The 23507-nt window shown below is 47.6% G+C and overlaps 2 protein-coding genes across 2 annotated transcripts in view; one reads left to right on the plus strand and one right to left on the minus strand.

Annotated features, from left to right (window-relative positions):
• The window catches only part of PDE6G (phosphodiesterase 6G), a 51032-nt gene extending 48620 nt beyond the window's left edge, over nt 1-2412 (minus strand). The window contains exon 1 of the mRNA XM_029599235.1: nt 2281-2412. The gene's annotated coding sequence lies outside the window, so the exon portion shown is untranslated. The remainder of the gene's footprint in view (nt 1-2280) is intronic.
• A 177-nt stretch (nt 2413-2589) lies between these two features.
• Nucleotides 2590-22283, plus strand: CCDC137 (coiled-coil domain containing 137). Its single transcript, XM_029599233.1, has 6 exons — nt 2590-2747; nt 3496-3620; nt 11733-11949; nt 17662-17744; nt 20468-20547; nt 21002-22283. The coding sequence occupies exons 1-6, from the start codon at nt 2626-2628 to the stop codon at nt 21215-21217; spliced, it is 843 nt and encodes a 280-aa protein (XP_029455093.1). The 5' UTR covers nt 2590-2625; the 3' UTR covers nt 21218-22283.
• Nucleotides 22284-23507: the final 1224 nt, after the last annotated feature.

The following is a 23507-nucleotide window of genomic DNA, read 5'->3' on the forward strand; positions in this document are numbered from 1 at the left end:
TTGATTGGTTTGTGTTCTAAGGTTGACGTGAATGCGACCTGATTGGTGGAAATTAGGAAGCAACAAAAATTGCTTGCTGTGTGGGATTTGTAGTTTTTTAGTGTTTTGCTGACGTGGCTTCCGGTGACGATGGTTCCTGAAGTGGGATTTAAACAGCTGGGATACTTAGATTTTGATAGAGACGCTCTTGGCGCCATTTTTGAAACTATCAGCTGAGACAGTGTTTGTCCGGGTAAGTTTGCTTTAGCGATATAAGACAGTGAGTATTAACTTTTATTAGATGGAAAGTTAAATTACCGTGTGTCTTGTATGATTTAATAGGTGCACTTTTTAATATGTAATATTTTGTGTTTGTGTTTGTGTTTAGTAGGGATTGAAGAATGTTGGCCGCTTTATGCATAATACGTTTGAGAAACATCCCCTGAAGAAGATTGTTTTAGACAATCGAAACATGATTCATGTCGGGAACGATTGCATTAATATTTCATTGAGCAAGGCTAAGTATTCATCTCTCTAATTTTGTTATTTGAAAGATTTTTAACTTTGGTGAGAAGTGCAATTTTGGTTTCACACAAACCTTTTTTAGGGTGATTTGAAAATAAAAATTGGGATAAAAATTAGACTAAGAGATTAGAATAAAATTTAGCACGAGCAAAATGACAATAAATGATTAAATCTATATCTTGCTTTGTAAGCTGATTAAGGCTTGCGGCCCATTGCGAGGCGAGAGGCCGCAGATTGAATTTCCAAAGCAAAAAAACTTTATGATATTGTCATTTGCTACTAACTGGTTGTAAATTTTGTGGATTGGACATTTGATCCTTTTCCCTCTCTTTGATTGGTTTTTGACTATAATAGAGAGGTGTTCTGCTTCTGTGTTTGATGGGTATATCTCTTACATCTTCCTCAGTGAATACCAAAGCAAAGAATTCATTTAATCTCTCTGCTAAGGCTTTGTCATCCTTAAGTGCCCCTTTTATCCCTTGATCATCTAATGGTCCAACTGACTCCCTTGCAGACATTTTACTTCAAATGTATCTGGAAAAGTTTTTATGAGTTTTTGCTTCCATGGCAAGCTTCCTTTCAAATTCTCTTTTCCTTATCAATGCTTTGCATTTCATTTGCCAAGGCTTATGCTGTTTCCTGGTTTGTTTGGTTTTTCATTTGGATCTCTTTTCTGATTCTTGAAAGATGTCCTTTTAGATATTATAGCCTCTCTCACCTCACCTTTTAACCACGCTGGTAGTTGTTTAGCCTTCTAACATCCCCCTGGCCAGGGTCAACAGCAACATTTTCCTTTCAGTTCTGGGCCAAAAATGAATGACCACTGGTGGGAAGAGAGGTCAGGATGATGCTAGGGGCAACATTTTTCTCTTTGGTAGGTTCAGTTGTTGGTGAGGAGAGAGGAGCAGTGGCAATCTCCATTGACCCATGCACATTCAGTCCTCCCGTCTCCTTGTGGCTGGATTCAAATCAGCAAGCAGTAGCAGTATTACTAATGAAAGACAGCATAGGGCCTATGGGCTTGTGCAAACTAAATGGTCCTGCAGCAGTTCTGAATCTGCCTTATGCAGGGCTTCCTGATGCCACAGAAACTCATGCAAGGACAATGAGAGTGGAGAAGTAGCAGCCTATGAACCAGGGTTCAAAACCCACTGCTGCTTCTTATGACCTTGGGCAAGTCACTCTACCCTTTGTCATCTCAGGGCCTATTTACTAAAGGTTTTCTCCCATTCTGTGTCTATGGGAAAAACACTTTGTAAACAGGGCTTTTACATTGTAAACCCTCTGGGGATAGGGAAATATGTAGAGTACCTGAATGTAATTCCCTCTGAAGTGCCAAAAAAACAGAATATATATAAATAAAATAAATAAGGGCCTGTAAGCAAGTGTTGGTTCACAGGCCCCATGCTGACCTTCACCTGCGGTTGGCACCTGAAAAGTACATCTGAAGCACTTGTGACCTCTGCTGAAGATTTTGTGACCCAGTTTGAGATCCTGACCTACTGTTTGGGAAGCCTTGATTTATAATGACAAAAGGCGACAGATGCAGACTAACACTCACTAATCCAGTCCCACTTTAACTGCCTGAGCATTCCCTTCAGATGAGAACCGAGCGCTCCTAGTGTTATCAGTTAATCTTTGTTGTTCTTCTTTAATGTACTATGCTATTATGATATTTTTCTGTTAGCAGTTGGGAATACATCACTGTGATTAGAGATCCAAGTTCATATCCCTCCCCCCAAGTACCAGCTTATATGTGTGGATCACTGCTCATACCGACAAGGACAGAAGATAAAATGAGAGTTGCTGTCGGGAACTTGCCAGGGGCGCGAGGGATGCCCTTCCCGTATCCAAAAGACCCCTCGCGGTTCTCGTAAAGGACATGTCCTGAGCTCCGCTAAAAGCACCAAGGTCGCCTTAGGCTTAAAGGCAGCGAGAAGAGCCTCCCACAGACCAAGACTGCAGCTTCCGATTCTCTACGGTTCTACCTCAAGCGACTGCCGCTCACCTTCCGCCTTAACGAACGGAGTGACGTCACATCACATACAAACCAATCCCAAATCGGCGCTGAAGGAGGAAGGGGATTCCTGGCCAATGGAGTGAAGGCAGGGGGACGGAGTGATGACCGGGTCAGAGGTCGGATGCGTGGCTGTAACCCTGGCGATGGCGGCGGCGGCAGTAGTGCCGGGGCGCAGGGTCGGGGGTGGCCGTTGGAAGGGTTGTTTGAGGCAGCAGCTGTACAGGTACGGGCGACGCTCAGGTTCTTATCCAGGAGTGGGGTTTGGACGGCTGAGAGCTGAGAAGCACTAGTCCAGGGATGGCCGACTCCAGGAGCCATAGGTATGCCTGGTTTTCAGAATGTCCACAATGAATACGTTTGAGATAGATTTGCATGCACTACTTCCTGTGTATGCACGTATAGTTCATGCATATTCATTATGGATATCCTGAAAACCAGAAGTGTTTTGAGGACTGGAGTCAGCCATCCCTGCCATTAGCCTTAGTACCGTGGGAGGGGCGAGGAGAAGCGTCTTGTTACTTTTTCTTTTCAGGGAGAGTGAGCAGGCCGGATCTTGCTGTTTATGACTCTTGAAAACAATATAATACGTTTACACTGGTGCACACACAGAATGTGGACTTCTCCAGAATTTAATGGTGTATAAATACCTGGTGCATCTTTGTTTTGTTTTGTTTTTTTACGTTATGGTTTGAAAACAATACAGCAATAAAATGAAATAAAATACAAGGAGTCCAGTATTTTGATATCATTAGTAAAGATACAGTGTTGGGTCAGAAAAAGACCAGGTGACCTCAGCTCAGTTTATCATAAAATACCACTTTTGCATTGTTAGAATTTTTTTTTTTTTAAATCAAACAATGTTTATATGACTATCTTTCTACTGTTTGATCACTCTTAATTCTAGTTATTAAAAAAAGTTTATTTTGAGACACAGTGTGGATTTGACATTGATTTTAAAATAAATTGTCTAGCAAAGAGAAAAAGAAGGTGAATGCTAAACCAAAAAACTTGGATGACCAGGAAATCCCTTTCCGACTGCGGGAGATTATGAAGAGCAGGAAAGAAATGAATGAACCAAAGAGGAAAAGAAAAGTTGGTAGGCTATCTTTCCATTATTTTTTTTTTACTTTATTTTTATTGAAGTTTGATATTATTTCAAATAAAACATATTTGAAAAGAAAAACAGAGGATATATTGCTAACAAAAAGCGTAACAGCAATATAAATAAAGGAAATACAATAGCAATCTCCTCAAAATAAACAAAAGTATTGGGGGAGAAGAAAATGGTCTTAGGGTACATCGACCATACAAATCAAGAAATGACCTAAGTAAGTAGACAACATCCTGAACTAACTCTGCCCGTTCAAATTGAGCCACCCCTTAAGTAGGTTGAGAGGGTACAGTGTGGATAGCCTTGATAAAGTCCCTCAATTGCACAGGGTCAAAGAAAACATATCTAATTGCATTCAGTACAACAATGCATTTACATGGATGTAATAACACAAGAAGCCCGCAAAGCTAACACCTTTGATTGTATAACAAATTTTCTTCTATGCTCCTCGGTTGCCCCAGCTAGATCTGGGAAAATTCAGATCTTCTCCCCCTTGAATAAAGCTTCACGGTTACAGAAGAACAGACAAAGAATATTATTTCTATTTTGTAAAATCACAAAAGAAATCAGCAAGGTGGCTCTATTATGAGAGTGTACACCAGAATTCTCTAGAAACTCAGTTAAATTCAAGGAAACATCTTGCTGTTCTCTGTCCACATTCTTCTTCTTCAATGGGAAGTAGAAAATTTTCTGAGTCGGGGGATAGGCAGACTCCTGGATTTGCATAACTTCTTTCATATATAGTTTAAACTTCTCAGTAAGAGAAAGTAGTGGTACTTGAGGAAAATTTAAAATTCATAGATTCAAATTCTTGGAGGTGTTCTCCGAACTTTCAAGTTTTCATGAACCTAGGGTAGAATCTACAACTAGTTTAACTTTTATGTCTTTTACCATGGAGATAGAAGTCTCCAGGCCAGAGATACTTGCTTCATAAGCAGACATCCAATGATCTTGATTTAAGCATTTAGAATGAATATCCAGTGTAACTGTGACCAGAGATGAAATCAACTTCTCAACAGCGGCCAGAACGCCCCACAAACAATCAAGAGTCATTTGATTAGGTTTGATTAAAGCAGGTCTAACCTGAAGAGAGTTGATAACATCTCAAATCTCCTGTAAGCAAACATCAGGGACCTTACCCAGTAAAGGGACCTCACCTGCTGCCAAGACGCTGGGAACCGCTCCCTCAGCTAAACTTCCTGACTCCTGGAGAGGCTGGTTCTGTGCTGCCGCTTCCCACTGCAGTCCACCAGCAGCGGCAGGCACACGAACACCGATCGATGACACAGGAGTAGCGCTGGAACACCAAACCTGCTCCGGCAACTCCTGCACAAATGACCAATCCAAGCGGGCTGACTGTGTCACGGTGATGACTGAGCGACTGGGCTGAGTGAAACCTCAGCAATCGACAGGCTGGGAGCCCCTCCTGCCAAGTAGGTAGTCGAAATTGGTGAAGGCAGCACTGGTGAAACCTCTGGCATAATGGTCTGCCAAGTTGCTCCTGCAGAGGGGTAAGATCTAACAGCCCCTTTCCTCTTCCCCATAACTCCAAAAAGGAGAAGGAAACAGCGAGAAAGTGTTCAAAATGAGAAAAAGCGCAGGAGCTCAAGTTACACATGTCTGGTCAGGGCGCCATCTTGAACACGCCCCCGTTATCTTTCCATTTTCTGTGAGTTTAAAGGGTGAAATTCTGTGAGGGATATGGAATGCAATGTGATACTAAGTACCTATGAGGGTATTTCCTATCATTAGCATTGTTTTCCAAGTTTTTATATGTACTAATCAGCCTGTCCTATCTGCAGGTAAAGGTGCCTGGATTCTTTGAAAAGCATGCATTTATCTATTTGATTACCTGCCTCTAAACAAAGTCCCCAGAGCAGTTTACAATAAAACTTTTGAGAGTACCCCCTCTTGCAGCTCCCCAGTATTTCTCAGTTTTCAGCAGATGGAGGTAGTGCAAAACCTGCAGTTCTGAACCTGTGGGGGTTCTTTAAAAATAATAATAAAAAAAAAGAAATAAAGAAAAGCAAGTCCAGTTATTTTTTTTCCTCTATCCTTCCTTTAGGCGGTCAGGATAGGACCAGAGTGCAGCGGGCCTCCCAGGTAGTTCGCACGTCCTAGGGAGATCAATTCTCCCTGGTAGCAGGTGTCAAATAACTCAGGTTGGTAACCCAGTGGCTCCTTCATTTGACTGCCGGGGGTGATAGCCGGTGGTCTGGTTCCCTTCTGCCCCCCCCCCCCAGCAGGGACCCGGAGCCTCTAAGCTCTCCTTGTTGACAAAAAAAACCCCCAAAAGTTGTGAGCTTTAATCGGCAGTGCTTGGAGTTGCAGATCTTGCCGGTGCAACTGACCATAGAGGGTCGGGTTGCACTGAAGGGCCGTGCTTGGCGTCTTTTTTTTTTTTTTTTTCGGGTCCTGCTCCGTGGTGTGTTTGGGGAATTGGCGGCGCTGTCTGCACACATGCTGTTATGGCACTTTGTATGCCACATTGTGCTGCTTGTGAACCTGCGGTGCGCCAACTCGACAGATCTCCAGGTCAGGTCTCTGTACGCGCTACCTCCCTGGTGGGGATGGCTTCTCCAGCGCGGTGGCAGGTTCGATGGCCATGCCCCATGGCGCAGGTAGAAGGGCCGTCAGGAGGGAGAGCAAGGCTGTCCCGTTCCCGCTGAGCATGGGAACGGTGGCCATTTTGCATCCTATGCGGGCTGGTTTAGAGACATTGAGCGGGGGAGGGGTTTCCCCCTGCACTATCGCCAGTAGGTTTGAGTCTGGGAGATCCCCAGGACTCCCCTTGCGATCTCCCACTACCTCCCCCTGTTCCCCCGGTGGGGGATTTCCGGAGCCTGCCTGGTTTCTCGGCGGACTTCATTTTCTTGATGTACCAGGCCTATTTGGCCAGCCAGGCCTAGACCGGTGGCCCAGAGGGGGGTCTCAGCTTCCAGAGGGGCCACCCAGCAAGTTGCCCAGGCAGTTGGAGCCACAAGGGGCAGTTCGGATTCAAAGTGTTCATGGCCCCTCCGATGGTCTCACTGCGGCAGAGCCCGAGCTTGGGCAGGCCTTGGGCGAGGACCCTTTATCAGCTTCCGCACCTCCGGCGGAGGTGGACCTGGGAGATGAGCTGGAGAAGGCAACGTGCCTGGATGGCAACGATCCTAGGGTCATTCGCCTTTTTCAGAGGGAGGAACTTAGTCTTCTCGTTCCGCATGTCCTGGCGGAGCTGGGAATTTCGTCACCTTCAGAGGACCCCAGTCTGGATACGGTGGACCCGGTCCTGGCGGGATTATGGGGCCCGCCTAAAACATTATGTTTCCTCAGTTGATCCAGCAACTCATGACCCAGGAGTGGGATACTCCGGAAGCAGGTCTGCGAGTGGGTAGAGCTATGGACAAGACGTACCCGTTGCCAGAGGAGACCCCGAAGGTCCTGACGGTGGATGCTTTGGTCTCCGCAGTCACCAAAAGGGCCACCATTCCGGTGGCTGGGGCAGCGGCCCTCAAGGACCTCCAGGACAGGAAGCTCGCAGTCCAACTTAAACGCAAATTTGAAGTATCAGCTCTGGGGATCCAAGCGGCTGTCTGCAGCAGCCTCACGCTTCGGGCGGGCCTGAGATGAGTTCAACAGCTCTTGAGTGCCTCCTCAGGAATCAGCTCAGGTGGAGCGCCTAGAGGCAGCGGTGGCCTACGGAGCGGATGTCTTATATGATCTCCTTCGGCCTCCTCCAGAACTATGGTGTCAGCTCTATCGGCCAGAAGGCTCTTATGGTTGCGCAATTGGTTGGAGGATGTTTCCTCAAAGGCGCAGCTTAGTGTGCTCTGTTTCAAGGGAAAGTTCCTGTTTGGTGAGGACTTGGAGCAACTAATCAAATCTCTGGGTGATAATAAGGTGCACAAGTTATCAGAAGGTAGGCCGAAGGCTTCTATCAGGTTCCCCCCCGACCCGCTCTCGCTTTAGGGACCAGTGGTGTTTTCGCTAGAATAGAGCAGTGGGCATGGGCCAGCGACAAACCTTGGGGCGGTCTCTGTCCTGGTCGCAGTCCTTTCGTGGTTTCCGAGCCGGCCGAGATGGCCCTGGCCAAGGAGCCCTCACAGCCAATTCTTTGCAATGAGTTGCGGCAGGCCCGTTCCTCCATGCCGATCATGGGGGTGGGGGTGACTCTTCCTTTTTTTCGAGGAATGGGGCCAAGATAACATCTGACCAGTGGGTACTCAGTATCATCACTCACTGCTGTGCTTTAAAATTTGCTCATCCTTTCCGAGACCTCTTTCTGATCTCGCCGTGTGGCTCCCTGGCAAAATGACGAATAATCCGTCAGACCATCCACCGGCTGAAGTCTCTGGGGGCTATTGTTCCCATTTCCCCAGAGGAACGGGGGATGGGACCTTACTCCATTTACTTTGTGGTACCGAAGAAGGAAGGGTCCTTCTGTCCCATTCTAGATCTGAAGAAGGTGAACAGGGCCTTCAAGGCCCTGCACTGCCATATGGAGACCTTGTGCTCGGTTATAGCGGCAGTCTGCAAGGGGGAGTTCCTGGCTTCTGTCCATCTGATAGAAGCATATCTGCACATAGGTATCCGTCGGGATCATCAGAAATTTCTTTGCTTCATGACCCTTGGCCTGCATTTCCAGTTCTGTGCTCTTCCTTTCGGTCTGGAGACGACTCCGCGTACTTTCACCAAGGTGATGGTGATGGTAGCAGCAGCCCTTCGCAAGGAAGGGATTCTAGTCCACCCGTACTTGGACGACTGGCTCAATCGGGCAAAGTCGGAAGCACTCTGCCAGCAGGCAGTAGCCATAGTCGTGAATTGCTTACAATCCCTTGGATGGGTGGTCAACCATGCCAAGAATCATCTGCATCCATTTCAGGTCCTGGACTTCTTAAGGGCCCGGTTCGATACTTGGGAGGGCAAGGACTTTCTCCCAGATGAAAGAGCCACCAAGCTGTGGTCTCAGGTTCAGCACCTTCTGGGGACATCGGTTCCCAGAGTCTGGGGTTACTTGCAGGTCCTGGGATCCATGGCATCCACTCTGGAGTTGGTACCATGGGTATTTGCTCACATGAGACCCTTGCAGAGGGTATTGTTCTCCCAGGGGGATCCTATGTCGGAGGAGTTTCAAGTTCCCTTACCACTCACAGAGCCCGCCAGGTCCAGTTTTGTTGGTGGCTGGTGCAAGAACACTTAGTGTGCGGAGTGGATCTCGAGGTACCTCAGTGGGTGACTGTGACGACGGATGCCAGTCTCGCCGGATGCGGAGCTGTGTGTCAGTCTCATTTGGTCCAGGGTCAATGGTCTCCGGAGGAGGCGACGTGGTCGATCAGTCATCTCGAGATGAGAGCGGTGTGCTTTGTGTTGCAGAGTTTCAACCTGCTCTTGCGCAACTGGGCAGTGCGAGTACTGTTGGACAATGCAACGGCAGTGGCCTACATCAACCGTTAGGGCGGGACCAGGAGTTGGCCGGTGGCTATGGAGGCAGCTCAGCTGATGGACTGGGCAGAGCAGAGTCTGTCCTTGCTAGCCGTATTGCACATAGCAGGGACCGACAACATGCAGGCGGATTTTCTGAGCCATCAGAGGCTAGACCCCAGAGAGTGGGAGCTCTCAGACGAGGCCATGCAGCTCATCTCTCGCAGATGGGGGGGGGGGGGTTCCCCATCTGGGCTTGATGGTGATGCTCAAAAATGCCATGGCCCCACGCTTCTTCAGCCGCCGGAGGGAACATGGAGCAGAAGGAGTCAATGCCCTGGTCCTCCCATGGCCGAAAACAGTCCGGCTTTGTGCTTCCTTTTTGGCCTCTGATAGGGAAAATTCTTTGGAGAATAGATGTTCATCCTGGTCTGGTGATTTTGGTAGCCCCAGAGTGGCCCCGAAGATCTTGGTTTGCAGACCTGGTCAATCTGGCAGTGGACGGTCCCCTACGCCTGGTTCATCTATCGAACGTGCTGCGGCAAGGCCCCATATTTTTCAACCAAGCAGATCGCTTCTGTCTAGCAGCCTGGCTTTTGAAAGGAGGCAGCTGAGGAGTAAAAGCTACCAGGAGGATGTCATTACTACCCTGCTTCGGGCTTACAAGACATCTTCTTCTTTAACTTATGACAAGGTTTGGAAAGTTTTCGAATAGCCTCAAATCCTGGCCTTTTTGCAGAAGGACCTTACTAAGGGCTTGTAGTTTAATTCCATTAGGGTACAGGTGGCGGCCCTGGGGTGCCTCAGAGGCAGGGTTCAGGGTGTGATCCTGGCGGCACATCCCAACGAGGTACGTTTCCTTTGCGGAGTGAAACATTTGAATCCTCCAGTTCGTCGGGTGTGTCCCTCATGAGTCTTAATTTAGTCCTTAAAGTCGTGTGAAGCGAAGCTCCTTTTGAACCTCTTAGGAAGGTGTCATTAAAGGACTTGACCTTGAAAATGGTGCTTTTGGTGGCGATCTGTTCCACTAGGAGGGTGTCAGAGTTGCAAGCTCTCTCTTGCTGGGAGCCATTTTTGCGGATTTCGGATTCGGGGAGTCTCTATCAGAGTGGTTCCCTCTTTTCTTCCGAAGGTGGTTTCAGCTTTTCACCTGAATCAGTCGGTAGAATTACCACCATTCCTTAATGCTGAAACAGAGCCAACTCATGCCCAGGAATTGAGGTGCTTGAATGTCTCTTGCGGAACCTGAAGGTTACGAACTCTTTTTGGCTCTGAGATCATCTCTTTGTCTTGTGGAGCGGCCCTAAGAAGGGCCAAAAAGCGGCTAAAATGTTTATAGCCTGATGGCTGAAAGAGGCCATTGCTTCCACTTATATTTGCCGCAGACGTGCAGTTCCGGAAGGTTTGAAGGCGCATTCCACTCTGTTGCAGGCGGCTTCCTGAGTGGAGAATCATTTAGTTTCGCCGCAAGAAATTTGCAGGGCGGCAGCATGGAAATCTCTGCATACCTTTTCCAGACACTACCGTTTGGACATCCAGGCTTTGGATATAACCAATTTCGGCAGCAGTGTCATTCAAGCCAGAGTCTCCAACTCCCACCCCAGATAGGGCAGCTTTGGTACATCCCAGCAGACTGGACTGATCTGGGTTCATATAGGGAAAGGAAAATTGGTTCTCCAGTGTTACAGCTTTGGTGTATATAGTTTGCAGTTTAATAATTCTTCTTGGTCCTTCACTTGAAGTGCCTTTGTTCCATAAAGTTAATATTTGCTTGGATACTGTTTTATACTGAGGAGCTGCAGGTAGCACACCAGCTAAAGAGGGGGGATACTCAAAGTTTTTCTCTGTTTCCATCTTCTGGAAGGGAGGCAAAACCCAGCAGTCTGGACTGATCTGTAGTACTACAGGAACGAAAATTAGCAGGTAAGAACCAATTTTCCTATATGATAACTTGAAATGATTTAAATGTTTATCATCGGTGTGGGCCTGATTCAATGGAAAGGAGATTCTGGAACAAGGGTTCATGGGATGAGGGTGAATTGGGGTAAACTCAGGAGTAATCTAAGGAAATATTTCTTTACAGAGAGGGTAGTGTATGCATGGAATAAGTGATAGAGACAAGGAGAATATCTGAATTCAAGAAAGCATGGGACAAGCACAGGGGTTCTCTGAGGTACTGGTAGGATTGTAAGAGCTGAGTAGTTGGTGTAGATGGGCAGGCTAGATAGGCTGTGGTGGTCTTTTACTGCATCAAGTTTCTATATTTCAAATACAGATACTGATTTGAAGAAGGGCAAGGGACACAGATTTTTGCATTAGTGAAAGTATGTATCTGGTTTTGCTTTGTTTTATAGGTATATAAAATTTTATATTAAACATTGTAAAAAAAAAAAAAAACCCCAAAAACCAACCCCCCCTCAGTTCTGTTGCCATTACACTGTACAGAGGAAAAACGGTTTAGAAAATAACAGTTGGGGGGGGGAGAGTCAGGCAGGTGGTTTCTCTGGCATTTGTAGTTTATCTAAAATCTCGGAAAATCCAGTGCTGCCCATAGTTGTGCCGAAGTCCCATTCTAACTTTTATTTTTCTACCTGAGAACTTAGATTATCTGTATCCTGCACAGTTTTCTCTCCAAAGCCAATTTCTGGGTAACGTAACCCAAGATGTCTGAATGGAATTATTTTCTTTCTCAAGAAGTCAAAAGTAAGCATGGTCCAGGATTCCAGAGTGATATCCCGGTTCCCAAGTTTAAGAGGCGGAAGTGGGAGTCTGCACATGCGTACATCGAGCGAATGGAAAGGGAAACACGGCATGTCATGTTCCTCACCAGAAATCAAGTGGAGCGAGCTCCTGAAAAGGAGCAAACATTGGAAGAGAAACTCCAGAAAACTAAATCCCAGAGAAAGAAAAAGTGAGTCTTGGATATGTTTGCTCCTTTTGTGTGCAGGAGCTAAATAACTTATTCTACTGGTTCTAGGAATGTGTTTCCTTCAAAGTCCCTGTGGTTTCATTCTTTGCTGCTGCACTCTGCCAGTGGAACAGCATATATTGTAGGGACGTCTAGTTCCACAAAATTAAAGGAGAGAATCTGGTCGCAAGAGCTTGTTCCCATGTGCTTGTGAATACCTGGTGGTACATTAAGCCTAAGCATACTTTTGAGTGCACAGGAGGAATTACAGCTAATTCTGGCTTTTGGATAAAAAGGACTGCTTTTGCTCATGATGCTCTCAATGAACATTTAATGAATTTTTGAGGAAGGAACAAATGGAGCACCTTAGTGCTCTTAGGAATTTTATGTACTCTTTTGAACCTTCAGTTCCCTGTACGTACCCGGATCAGTCCAGACAGTGGGTTGAGCCTCCTGTCCAGCAGATGGAGATATAGGATACCCTTAAGCTTTTTTCTCTATCAGGACAGTGCTCACCCTGCATCCCTTCAGTATTTCTCTATCTCCAGCAGATGCAGTTGGTAGACCATGCAGCTCCCCTCTAGTCAGCTTGATTGTTTTGGGAAAGTCTACTTCTCCCTCTTTCTGTCTTATTTGGATCAAGCAAGTACTTAATTTCTAATTTCAGTTTAAAAAAAAAGGTCTTATTTTCATTTCTTGTAGGGAGCAACAGTGTTTGCCCCTTGCTCTTACTGAGTGCCTAAGGAGGCTTTGCTCTTGAGATCCTCAGCCTAGCACCCTACCCGGTGACCTGCCTGGCTAGGGGTGAAACTGGTGGTCCAGTTCCTCCCCCTCTCAGACCCAGACGAAGCATACCTCGGGTCTGCTGTAGAGAAGTTCATTCCTCTGCTTCTTTAACTTTACCAACAAGTTTAAAAAACAAACAAACAAACAAAAAACCCCCCCTTCCATCGGGGAAAGAGTGGGTAGCTGAACTTTCACTTCCCTGCTCTCAGCCAGGCACCGGCGATTCTTGCCGTCTCACAAGCGGCAGATCTGCCCCTCCCCCTCTCTCCCTCTATGGAGAGCCTGCCTCGGAGGGGGGACCCATCGGATCCTCAGCTGCCTGCCTGCCCTCCTCCTGCCAAGGTCCCTAGATCGGCTGCAGCGTCAGGGGCCCAGACTCCAGACTCTAAAGGGGCGAAGGTCCCAGGGGTTCCGATCCCACCGGCCTCCACTGATCCACCTGCTCCAACACCAGACCCCGACCCAGATTCTGATGTCCTCGCTCTGAATCCACCAATAGAGGGGGAACGACCCAGGGTGTTGCGTCTCTTCAGCATGAAGAGCTGGACCCGCTTATACCCCATGTTCTAGTCTGGACCCGCTTATACCCCATGTTAGATGCCCCTCCAGAGGGCAATGCGTCTGCCGCAAGCTTCTAGCACGTCGACCCAGTTCTCGCTGGCCTGAGGGCACCCCCCGCGCATCTTCCCTTTCCATCCAATGCTAATGCAGTAACTGCTCCGGGAATGGGAAATGCCGGAAGCCGGTTTGCGTGTGGGCAGAGCCATGGACAAGCTGTACCCGCTTCCAGACCCGTGTCTGGATATGCTCCGGATCCCTAAGGTGGACGCCTCTGTCTCTGCTGTCACGAAGCGCACTACTATCCCAGTCGTGGGGGCGACTGCGTTGAAAGATCTTCAGGATCGCAGATTGGAGGTCTACCTCAAAAGGATTTTTGAGGTCCTAGTGCTCTGGGTCCGGGCAACAGTCTGTAGGCCAGTCTCATGCAGCGGACAAGCCTTAGGTGAATTCACAACTACTCAGCACCCAGGACCTCCCGTCTGCAGAGGCGGAACGGGCAGAGCGGCTGGGAAGGTGCCATTGTGTATGGGATGGATGCCCTCTACGATCTTCTCAGGTGCAGGCCAGAGCTATGGTTTCGGCGGTGTCTGCTAGACCTCTCCTCTGGCTTCGTAATTGGGCAGCAGACTCCTCTTCTAAATCACAGTTGGGCACTCTCCCATTCAAAGGTAAGTTGCTCTTTGGGGAGGACCTGGAGCAGCTTATTAAATCTTTTGGGGACAATAATGTGCATAAGCTGCTGGAGGACCACCCTCGGCAATCCAAATCCTTTTTTCCTTTGCGCTCTTGGTTCAGGGGTCAGTGCAGGTACAACTGCCGAAAGGGGCTGCCCCAAAGACCCACCTCCACTAGATCCCGTCTTGGTCTCATTCCTATTGTGGCCAACGGCCGTTCTGGATACGAACCCTTCAGGTTCCACCTCAAAGTCCTCCCAATGAAATGCGACCGGCCCATTCCTCCGCTCCCCGCCTTAGGTGGATTCTGTCCCTTTTTCTCGAGGAATGGGCCAACATCACGTCTGATCAGTGGGTCCTCGATGTGATCGCCAACGGTTACGCGTTTTAAGACTTTGCCTCGGGAACTCCCCGAGCCGTTTTTCCTAATCTCCTCCCTGCGGCTCTCGGAAGCGTCCAGCGTGTGTGCCAGACTCTGGACAGGTTACAGGAGCTCAGGGCCATAGTCCCTGTATCCCTGGAGGAACAAGGATCCAGCCAGTGTTCCATCTACTTCGTCGTGCCCAAAAAGAACGGCTCCTTCCGACCAATCCTGGACCTCAAGAGGGTCAACCGGGCTCTCCGGGTGCCCCATTTTCAGATGGAGACCCTGCGAGCAGTCATAGTGGCGGTTTGCTCAGGCGAATTTCTGGCCTCTCTCGACTTGACAGAGGCTTACCTGCATATCCCAATCTGCCATAACCATCAGAAGTATCTCCGCTTCGCCATTCTGGGACACCACTTCCAGTTCCGGGCGCTTCCGTTTGGCCTGGCCACCGTGCCGCCTACGTTCACCAAGGTCATGATAGTGGTGGCGGCCTCCCTTCGTCGGGAGGGAGTCCTGGTCCACCCTTACCTGGACGACTGGCTCATCCGGGCCAAGTCGAAGAACCTGTGCACTGCAGCGGTTGACAGGGTCATGGCTTTTCTCCTCCTCCCTTGGGTGGGATTGTCAACTTCTCCAAGAGTCATCTCAAGCCCTCCCAGGTCCTGGAATTTTCTAGGAGCCCCGTTTCGACACCCGCGTGGGCAAAGTCCTACTTGCCCGAGCACCGGGCGCTCAAGCTCATAAACCAGGTACAAACATCTCTTATCTCTTTCGGTACCCACGGCCTGGGACTATCTCCAGGTCTTGGCTCCATGGCTTCCACCATAGATCTGGTTCCTTGGGCTTTTGCGCTTATGCGTCCTCTATAGAAAGCGTTGCTGTCCCGCTGGAAGCCGGTCTCGCAGGAGTTCCAAACACCCCTACTGCTCTCAGACTCTACCATTGCCAGCATGCAGCGGTGGCTTTCACTTGCCCATCTCTTGAAAGGAGTGCCTTTTGGAGACACCCCAGTGGATTGCTGTGACTACGGATGCCAGCCTCTCTGGCTGGGGAGCGGTGTATCAAGCACCAGTCTACACAAGGGCGGTAGTCCTCCTGTGCAGTCCCGATGGCACATCATCGTCTGGAAGCCCAAGCTGTCCATCTGGCACTCAAAGACGTTCCTGCTCTTGCTCCGTCACAAAGCTGTGTGGATCCTCTCCGACAATGCCACCACAGTAGCTTACATCAATCGCCAGAGTGGCACCAGGAGTCATCTGGTGGGTCGGGAGGCCAGCAAGCTGCTCTCCTGGGTGGAGAGACACCTGCGTCATCTGGCAGCTTCCCACTTTGCGGGGACAGAGAATGTACAAGCGGAACTTCCTCAGCCAACAACACCTAGACCCCGGAGAGTGGGAGTTGTCCGACGAGGCGATGAATCTTCTGGTGCGCAAGTGGGGAGTTCCTCACCTCGACCTGATGGCTACCCTGAACAACGCAAAGGCTCCCAGATTCTTCAGCCGCAGATGGGAGCACTGCTTGGCAGGGGGGAGATGCCCTGGTTCTTCCCTGGCCTCACAACGTTCTTCTCTATATATTCCCACCTTGGCCTCTGGTGGGAAAGGTACTCAGAAGGATAGAACTCCACAAGGGGCCGGTCATTCTCGTAGCGCCGAATGGCCTTGAAGACCGTGATTCGCGGACTTGGTGAACCTCGCAACTGATGGTCCTCTTTGCCTCGGTCACCTCCCAAACCTGCTCCGCCAAGGACCCGTATTTTTCGATCAGGCAGATTGTTTTTGTCTAGCGACCTGGCTTTTGAGCGGCGGCGCCTGAGAAAGAAAGGGTATAAGAAGGAAGTTATCTCCACTCTCTTGCGGGCACGGAAAACCTCTACCTCTCTCGCTTACGTCCTCGTATGGAGAGTGTTTGAGAATGCATGTGCTGAGTCCGGAATCCAGGCGCGCAATGCTCCGGTGTCTCAGGTCCTTTCCTTCCTGCAGTCTGGTCTCTCCAAAGGTTTGTCTTTCAATTCTCTGCAGGTGCAGGTTTCGGCCCTCTGTTCTCTCCTTGAGCGTATTGATGGTTACGTGATGGCAACTCATCCGGATGTCATTCGCTTCCTTAAAGGGGCCAAACATTTAAACCCACCTGTCCGGCCTACTTGTCTGTCATGGAGCCTCAATTTGGTGCTTCAAGCCCTTTGCGAAGCACCTTTCGAACCTCTCCAGCGGGCCTCGCTTAAAGACCTCACTCTTAAGGCAGTATTTTTGGTCTCTATTTGCTCGGCCAGGAGAGTGTCCGAGTTCCAAGTCTTGTCTTGTCAGGAGCCCTTTCTCCGCTTTTCTGACTCAGGTGTTTCCTTCAAGACGGTGCCATCCTTTCTTCCAAAGGTTGTGTCTTCTTTTCACGTCAATCAGTCAGTGGAGCTTCCTGCCTTTTCTCCTGAAGACACTGCACGCACACCTGGCATCTCTGATCATCTTTGTCCTATGGAGCTGCCCAAATAGAAGTAACAAGGCCTCTAAGGCTACCATTGCTCGCTGGCTTAAGGAGGCCATTGCATTGACTTATATCTGTTGTGGCCAGTCGGTTCCGGAGGGTTTGAAGGCCCATTCTTTGCGTGCGCAATCTACTTCTTGGGCGGAGAGTCAGTCGGTCTCTCCTCAGGAAATCTGCAGGGCGGCTACATGGAAGTCTCTGCATACTTTTGCTCGTCATTATTGCCTCGATGTCCAGGTGCCAGTGTTTGGCTCCTTTGGCAGGCAGGTGCTTTGAGTGGGTTTGTCTCGATACCACCCTCTTTAGGGAAGCTTTGGTACATCCCACTGTCTGGACTGATCCGGGTATGTACAGAGAAAGGAAAATTGGTTCGTACCTGCTAATTTTCGTTCTTGTAGTACAACTGATCAGTCCAGACTCCCGCCCGGGCTGTGGTTTCTTTTTGATTCGTCTGCTCGAAGGGTTTTTTTTCCTTTTTTTTGTTTGGTTCTTAACAGCATTTTGGATCCAGTTACTTCCTATCAGAACTTCAAGGCACCAGAAGTCTTTCTCAACTGGTTATATATGTAAGAGCAGTTCTTTCACATGTTGATAGTTAACATTACATGTTGGTTGTTACTTGCTTGATCTTCTACTGGTTAACTTTACCTTTTCTTGCTTTGATAACATTTGTACTGAAGGGTTGCAGGGTGAGCACTGTCCTGATAGAGAAAAAAACTACAGGGTATCCTATATCTCCATCTGCTAGACAGGAGGCTCAACCCACTGTCTGGACTGATCCATGGTGCTGCAGGAACGAAAATTAGCAGGTAAGAACCAATTTTCCTTTATTTTGTCTCCTTTCAGTTTTGACAAAAAGAAGTTATCTAAAATCTTGAGAAAAAAGGAAGACAAAAAGGAAATGCAGCTGGAAAAGGAGTTGTTTGAAGGTAAGATTTATTGCTGGCTATGTCTGGGGATCTCTGTGTACCTAGACTGGTGGAGGAGGCAAGGCAGCTAAGTATTAGCAAAATGTTCATGTAAGCCATTGTCACCCACAGGCAGTGTGTTTCCATTTCCTAGGGGCCGTTAATAATAGAAAAGGCATAATGTGGCGATTAGTCTTTATATTTATAATCCTTTTGCAAGGAAATAAAATTTATCAAATTTATTTATTTTATTTATTTATTTCTTTTTATATACCGACATTCGATCGAAATATCACATCGGTTTACAGGAAACTTAGAGATGGGACCGCCCTATTTTACATTATAACATGGTAGATTAAAACTAAAACTAAATTACATTATAACATGGTAACAGTAACAAGGTAAATTATAACTATATTACATTATAACATGGTACCATTATAACATGGTAACAATGTTCCCAATAACATGGTAGGCATTAGGTATGACTTAAGTGACAGGAGGGGTTAAATAATTGAGGAGAGGAAGGGGGTAAAGGTAATTTAACATAACTAGTATATAATAGTTGGTGGAGAGTGGGCAGAGGCGTGTAGGTTCAGGGGGGGAGCAGGGGTGTGAGTGTGGGTCAGGGGGGGGTCAGGAGGGGGGTGTGATGTATTCGGGAAGGGTAAGGTGCGTGTGGGTGGGTTAAGTGTCTGGTGGAAAGGCTTTTATGAACAGCCATGTTTTGAGATGTTTTTTGAAGATTTGCGATGAGGGTTCATTTCTGAGCTGGGGGGGGGGTGAATTCCACAGGGAGGGACCTGCTATAGATATGGCTCGTTTGCGGGTTGCATTTAGGTGAGCAGCTTTGCAATTGGGGACAGAGAGAAGTCCAGTGTTGGAGGACCTGAGATTTCTTTGTGTGGGGTATGGGTGTATTGAGGTGTTTAGCCAGTTCATTTCGTTGTTGTTTAGTTTTTTGTGTATGAGGGTGAGGGTTTTATATTGGATTCTTTGTGTGATGGGGAGCCAGTGGAGTTCTTTGAGAGTGTGTGTGATATGTGAGGATTTTCTGCTGTTAGTGATGATTCTGGCGGCGGCGTGTTGTAGAACTTGGAGGGGTTTGAGGTGGATTTCAGGGAGGCCAAGAAGGAGGGAGTTGCAGTAGTCAAGTCTTGAGAAAATAATTGATTGAAGGACTGTTCGGAAATCATGCGCTTGGAGCAGGGGTTTGAGTTTTTTCAGTGTTTGTAGCCTGAAGAATCCATCCTTAATTGTATTAGAGATGTGGCGTTTGAGGTTGAGTTGGTTGTCGATGGTTACGCCTAGGTTTCTTGTGGCTGGCGTGAGTGAGATTCCTGGGATGTTTGGGACCCCTGGGTTGTTTGGGCTTCCAGAGTAGTTTGGGGGGGTGATGTTGAGGGGAGATGAGGACGGTCATCGTAGATGTGAAGGATTTCTGTTTTAGTTTGGTTGAGGCATAGGGATAGTTGTGATAGCAGGTGGGATAATTTTGAGTTGAGTTTGCTCCATCTATCCATGGTGTGTTCAATGGACTTGCTTATGGGGAGTAAAATTTGAATGTCGTCTGCATAAACGAAGTAGGTGAGGTTTGCGTCTGAGAGGTATTTGCAGAGGGGGAGGAGGTAGATGTTGAAGAGGGTTGAAGATAGAGAAGATCCTTGAGGGACACCGTGTGTGAGGGGTACTTGGGCGGATTCAGATGTTTTTGTCTTGACGATGTAAGATCTGTTTGAGAGGTAGGACTTGAACCATTTGATTGTAATGTCTCGTAGACCAATTTCTTTCAGTCTGGTGAGGAGGGTTCTGTGGTTGATGGTGTCAAAGGCGGCTGATATATCAAGGAGTATCAGGAGGAATGATTGGCCTTTGTCGCGTCCTCTGAGGATGGTATCTGTGAGAGAGAGGAGAAGGGTTTCGGTGCTGAAGAATTTTCTGAAACCGTGTTGTGTTGGGTAGAGAACATTATTAGCGTCAAGGTGATCTGTAAGTTGGTTGTTGACTCTTTTTTCGATGATTTTTGCTAAGAAAGGTAGGTTGGAGACTGTAATTTGCTGGGTCGGTTTTGTCGAGTTGGGGTTTTTTGATGATTGGTTTGATGATGGCGTTCTTCAGTTTGTCTGGGAAGATTCCTTGTTCGAGGGATAGGTTGATGATGTAGGTTATTGGCTTGGTAATGATCTCTCTGATTAGTTTTAGGGTTTTGATAGGGATAGGGTCTAGGGAGTGGGGTGCGGGGTTGGTTTTTTTGATGATGGGATCAATTTCTGTAGTTGCGACGGGGGCGAATTGTGTCCATGTGTGGATGTGAGGGAGGATGTCCATTGAGTCGGTGTGGGTTTGTGGAATCTTGGCAATGATGTTGTCGACTTTGTCCTTGAAGAATTGTGCTAGATTTTCACTGGAGATGTTGCTGGGGTTTGGCGTTGCATCGTTTTGTTTCGTCTAATAAGAACTTCAATTTATTCTATTATAACAAGTCAGAATGCAGAATTTTGATCTTTCTTTTCAGTATAGAATTATATTGAGAATCCTAATTCTGGAGTGGTAAAATAGGGAAAAGACAGATATGTAAACAAAAAAAGTAAGAACTTCAACATGATTTATGCATGAACATTTCATTTTTCTTTTAGTTGGGGGACAATCTATCTACTATAGAAATAAATGCACATTTCTTGCTACTAAAACAATGCCTGGTGCCTAATTGATTTTGTAATTCTGCCTAATGTATTGCCTTTCAGATCAGGTGAAGTTTGGAGAGGTTGCAATGCAGCCACCATCTTTCACAGCCAAACCCAGGAAGGGTGTTGTCAAAGGAAAGGTAATGCTTGGATATAAAGGGTACAAATCTCAGCAATCTTGAAGTCAATGACCCCCTCGCCCCTTTCTGAGCTCTGAACTTGGCTCTGTCTTTAACCTCCTTATATGAGACAAATCATTTCACTATTCCACAGCATGATGAAATTGTCTATCATTGCTCCTGCTCCCTTTCACATGTCATTCGTTATTGTGAACTGGTGGTTTCATGGTTCTTTCTGTTAATATTATTAGTTTTATTATTGTAAAGACTTTAAGGACCTAGTTTGCTTGAAAAGTACAACAGACATGTTGATTATAGAGGAGTGGAAAGCAGAGCATTTGCAATATGAGATGTCAGTGGGGGGGGAGGGAGTTTTCCTCCTTGCTTGTTTTTATTCTCTGCTTTATGATTTTCCTTCATTTGTCTCTTGCGATGGTAGTGATTTATATTTCTGGTTCTGTTCCATTTTCTGAAGCCAGGGCAGAAGCAGCTCCTGCTAAAATCCCTGCTGGACCAGAACAGCAGCTTGGGAATGAAGAAGCCAGCCACAGCCTCAATGGCGCGGCAGAGGATAATAGAGGAAGAAAGGGCACGAGTCATTCAGGCCTATAGGGATTTAAAGAAGCAAAAACAGCAGGCTCTGCCCCAGAGTAGCCAGCCTGCCAGGGACAAGCTGAAGAATATGGACTAGTCACCCGGGAATGGTTAGATTGAAAGTGAAGAAAGGAAAAAAGACTTAGATCCTATGTGGCTTGAATATATTTCAGTGCAGATTCTGGTGTAATACACAATGATGAGTACCACCTCTCTCCCTCTGTGACATTTCCAGCTGATCTGCAGCATTCAGAGATGAATGGAACAGGCTGCAAGAACTTTGTGAAAGTGGTGGAAATCCCATGTCATGACAACTCTTTGCGGGCATGACAGTGCTGAAAATGGGAATCTCTAGCTTTCATTACTACAGGTCACCCTAACCTCTGTGTGTTCTGCCGAAATGTGGCCAAGATTCTTAATGCATGCAAAGGTCTTGGGGTGTCAGCGAAGTTGAATGTGTGGAAGTGCATGAGCACATGGTTTCCAGTGTACTCTGTACTTTTAGGTATGTGTGTTCTCTGTTTGTAATTGGAGCCAAATCAAAAGAGCCTCCATGAATAATTCTGTATAATTTGCATTCTTAAAAGCAACAAGTGCAACCACCCTGCATTGTAACATAACAATCAACATTGCCAGGAGCTTATATAAAATTGTTTTGTAATAAAAGCACAGTAATCTCTTTGCTATCTCTGATGCAAGCAGCCGGCAGTGTCAGTGAAGCTGTATAGTCTAACCTGGGTCTTTGACTGAGGACATGTGTGCAGTAAATGGCATTAAATGGTGAAAGAGGAGAGCAAAACATTTTGGTTGAAGGGCTAAGGCTCATTATGCTCTTGTGTGTTAGGAAGGAACCTTCTGCTGAATTTTCAGGGTCCTGATACAGATAGGCATGAATATGCATTTTATTTCAAGATTACTGAACATGAACTTTTCAGACTTTATGCATCCACTCCCTGTGGTCTCTGCAACTCAACTGGAATTTAAATGTGTCTGTAAGGGCTGCAGAGAAATTCATTGAGCAGCAAACTGTATTCATTTTTGCTATGCCTTCTTCCACTCACAGAAAATATAATAGTGCAGGATCAACATTTTGCCTTTGTTAGATATTGCACAAATTATCGAAGGAAATGCACAGTGCTCTGTATGACTGGCTGGAAGTAGCTCTTACATTTCATGATTTACAGTGTTCCTTTTTGCACACATTCCATGCAACAATCAAGGCTTCACCACACAATGGCAGGTGACAACCATAAACTCTTCTTTGACCTGCAGTTGTCCGGGAAAGGTGGCCACATAACCCATCAACCTTCAGAAAACTTTCTGCCATGCTAATTCACTGCGGTTTTAACACTTTCCAGTATTTGCTAGGGATGTGAATCATGTCCTCGATCGTCTTAACGATCGATTTCGGCTGGGAGGGGGAGGGAATCGTATTGTTGCCGTTTGGGGGGGTAAAATATCGTGAAAAATCGTGAAAAATCTAAAAATCGAAAAATCGCAAAACCGGCACATTAAAACCCCCTAAAACCCACCCCCGACCCTTTAAATTAAATCCCCCACCCTCCCGAACCCCCCCCAAATGACTTAAATAACCTGCGGGTCCAGCGGCGGTCCGGAACGGCAGCGGTCCGGAACGGGCTCCTGCTCCTGAATCTTGTTGTCTTCAGCCGGTGCCATTTTCCAAAATGGCGCCGAAAAATGGCGGCGGCCATAGACGAACACGATTGGACGGCAGGAGGTCCTTCCGGACCCCCGCTGGACTTTTGGCAAGTCTCGTGGGGGTCAGGAGGCCCCCCACAAGCTGGCCAAAAGTTCCTGGAGGTCCAGCGGGGGTCAGGGAGCGATTTCCCGCCGCGAATCGTTTTCGTACGGAAAATGGCGCCGGCAGGAGATCGACTGCAGGAGGTTGTTCAGCGAGGGTTCCGGCGCCTCGCTGAACAACCTCCTGCAGTCGATCTCCTGCCGGCGCCATTTTCCGTACGAAAACGATTCGCGGCGGGAAATCGCTCCCTGACCCCCGCTGGACCTCCAGGAACTTTTGGCCAGCTTGTTGGGGGCCTCCTGACCCCCACGAGACTTGCCAAAAGTCCAGCGGGGGTCCGGAAGGACCTCCTGCCGTCCAATCGTGTTCGTCTATGGCCGCCGCCATTTTTCGGTGCCATTTTGGAAAATGGCGCCGGCTGAAGACAACAAGATTCAGGAGCAGGAGCCCGTTCCGGACCGCTGCCGTTCCGGACCGCCGCTGGACCCGCAGGTTATTTAAGTCATTTGGGGGGGGTTCGGGAGGGTGGGGGATTTAATTTAAAGGGTCGGGGTGGGTTTTAGGGGGTTTTAGTGTGCCGGCTCACGATTCTAACGATTTATAACGATAAATCGTTAGAATCTCT

Source organism: Rhinatrema bivittatum, chromosome 4, assembly GCF_901001135.1.
Source record: "Rhinatrema bivittatum chromosome 4, aRhiBiv1.1, whole genome shotgun sequence".
Taxonomy (NCBI): Eukaryota; Metazoa; Chordata; class Amphibia; order Gymnophiona; family Rhinatrematidae; genus Rhinatrema; species Rhinatrema bivittatum.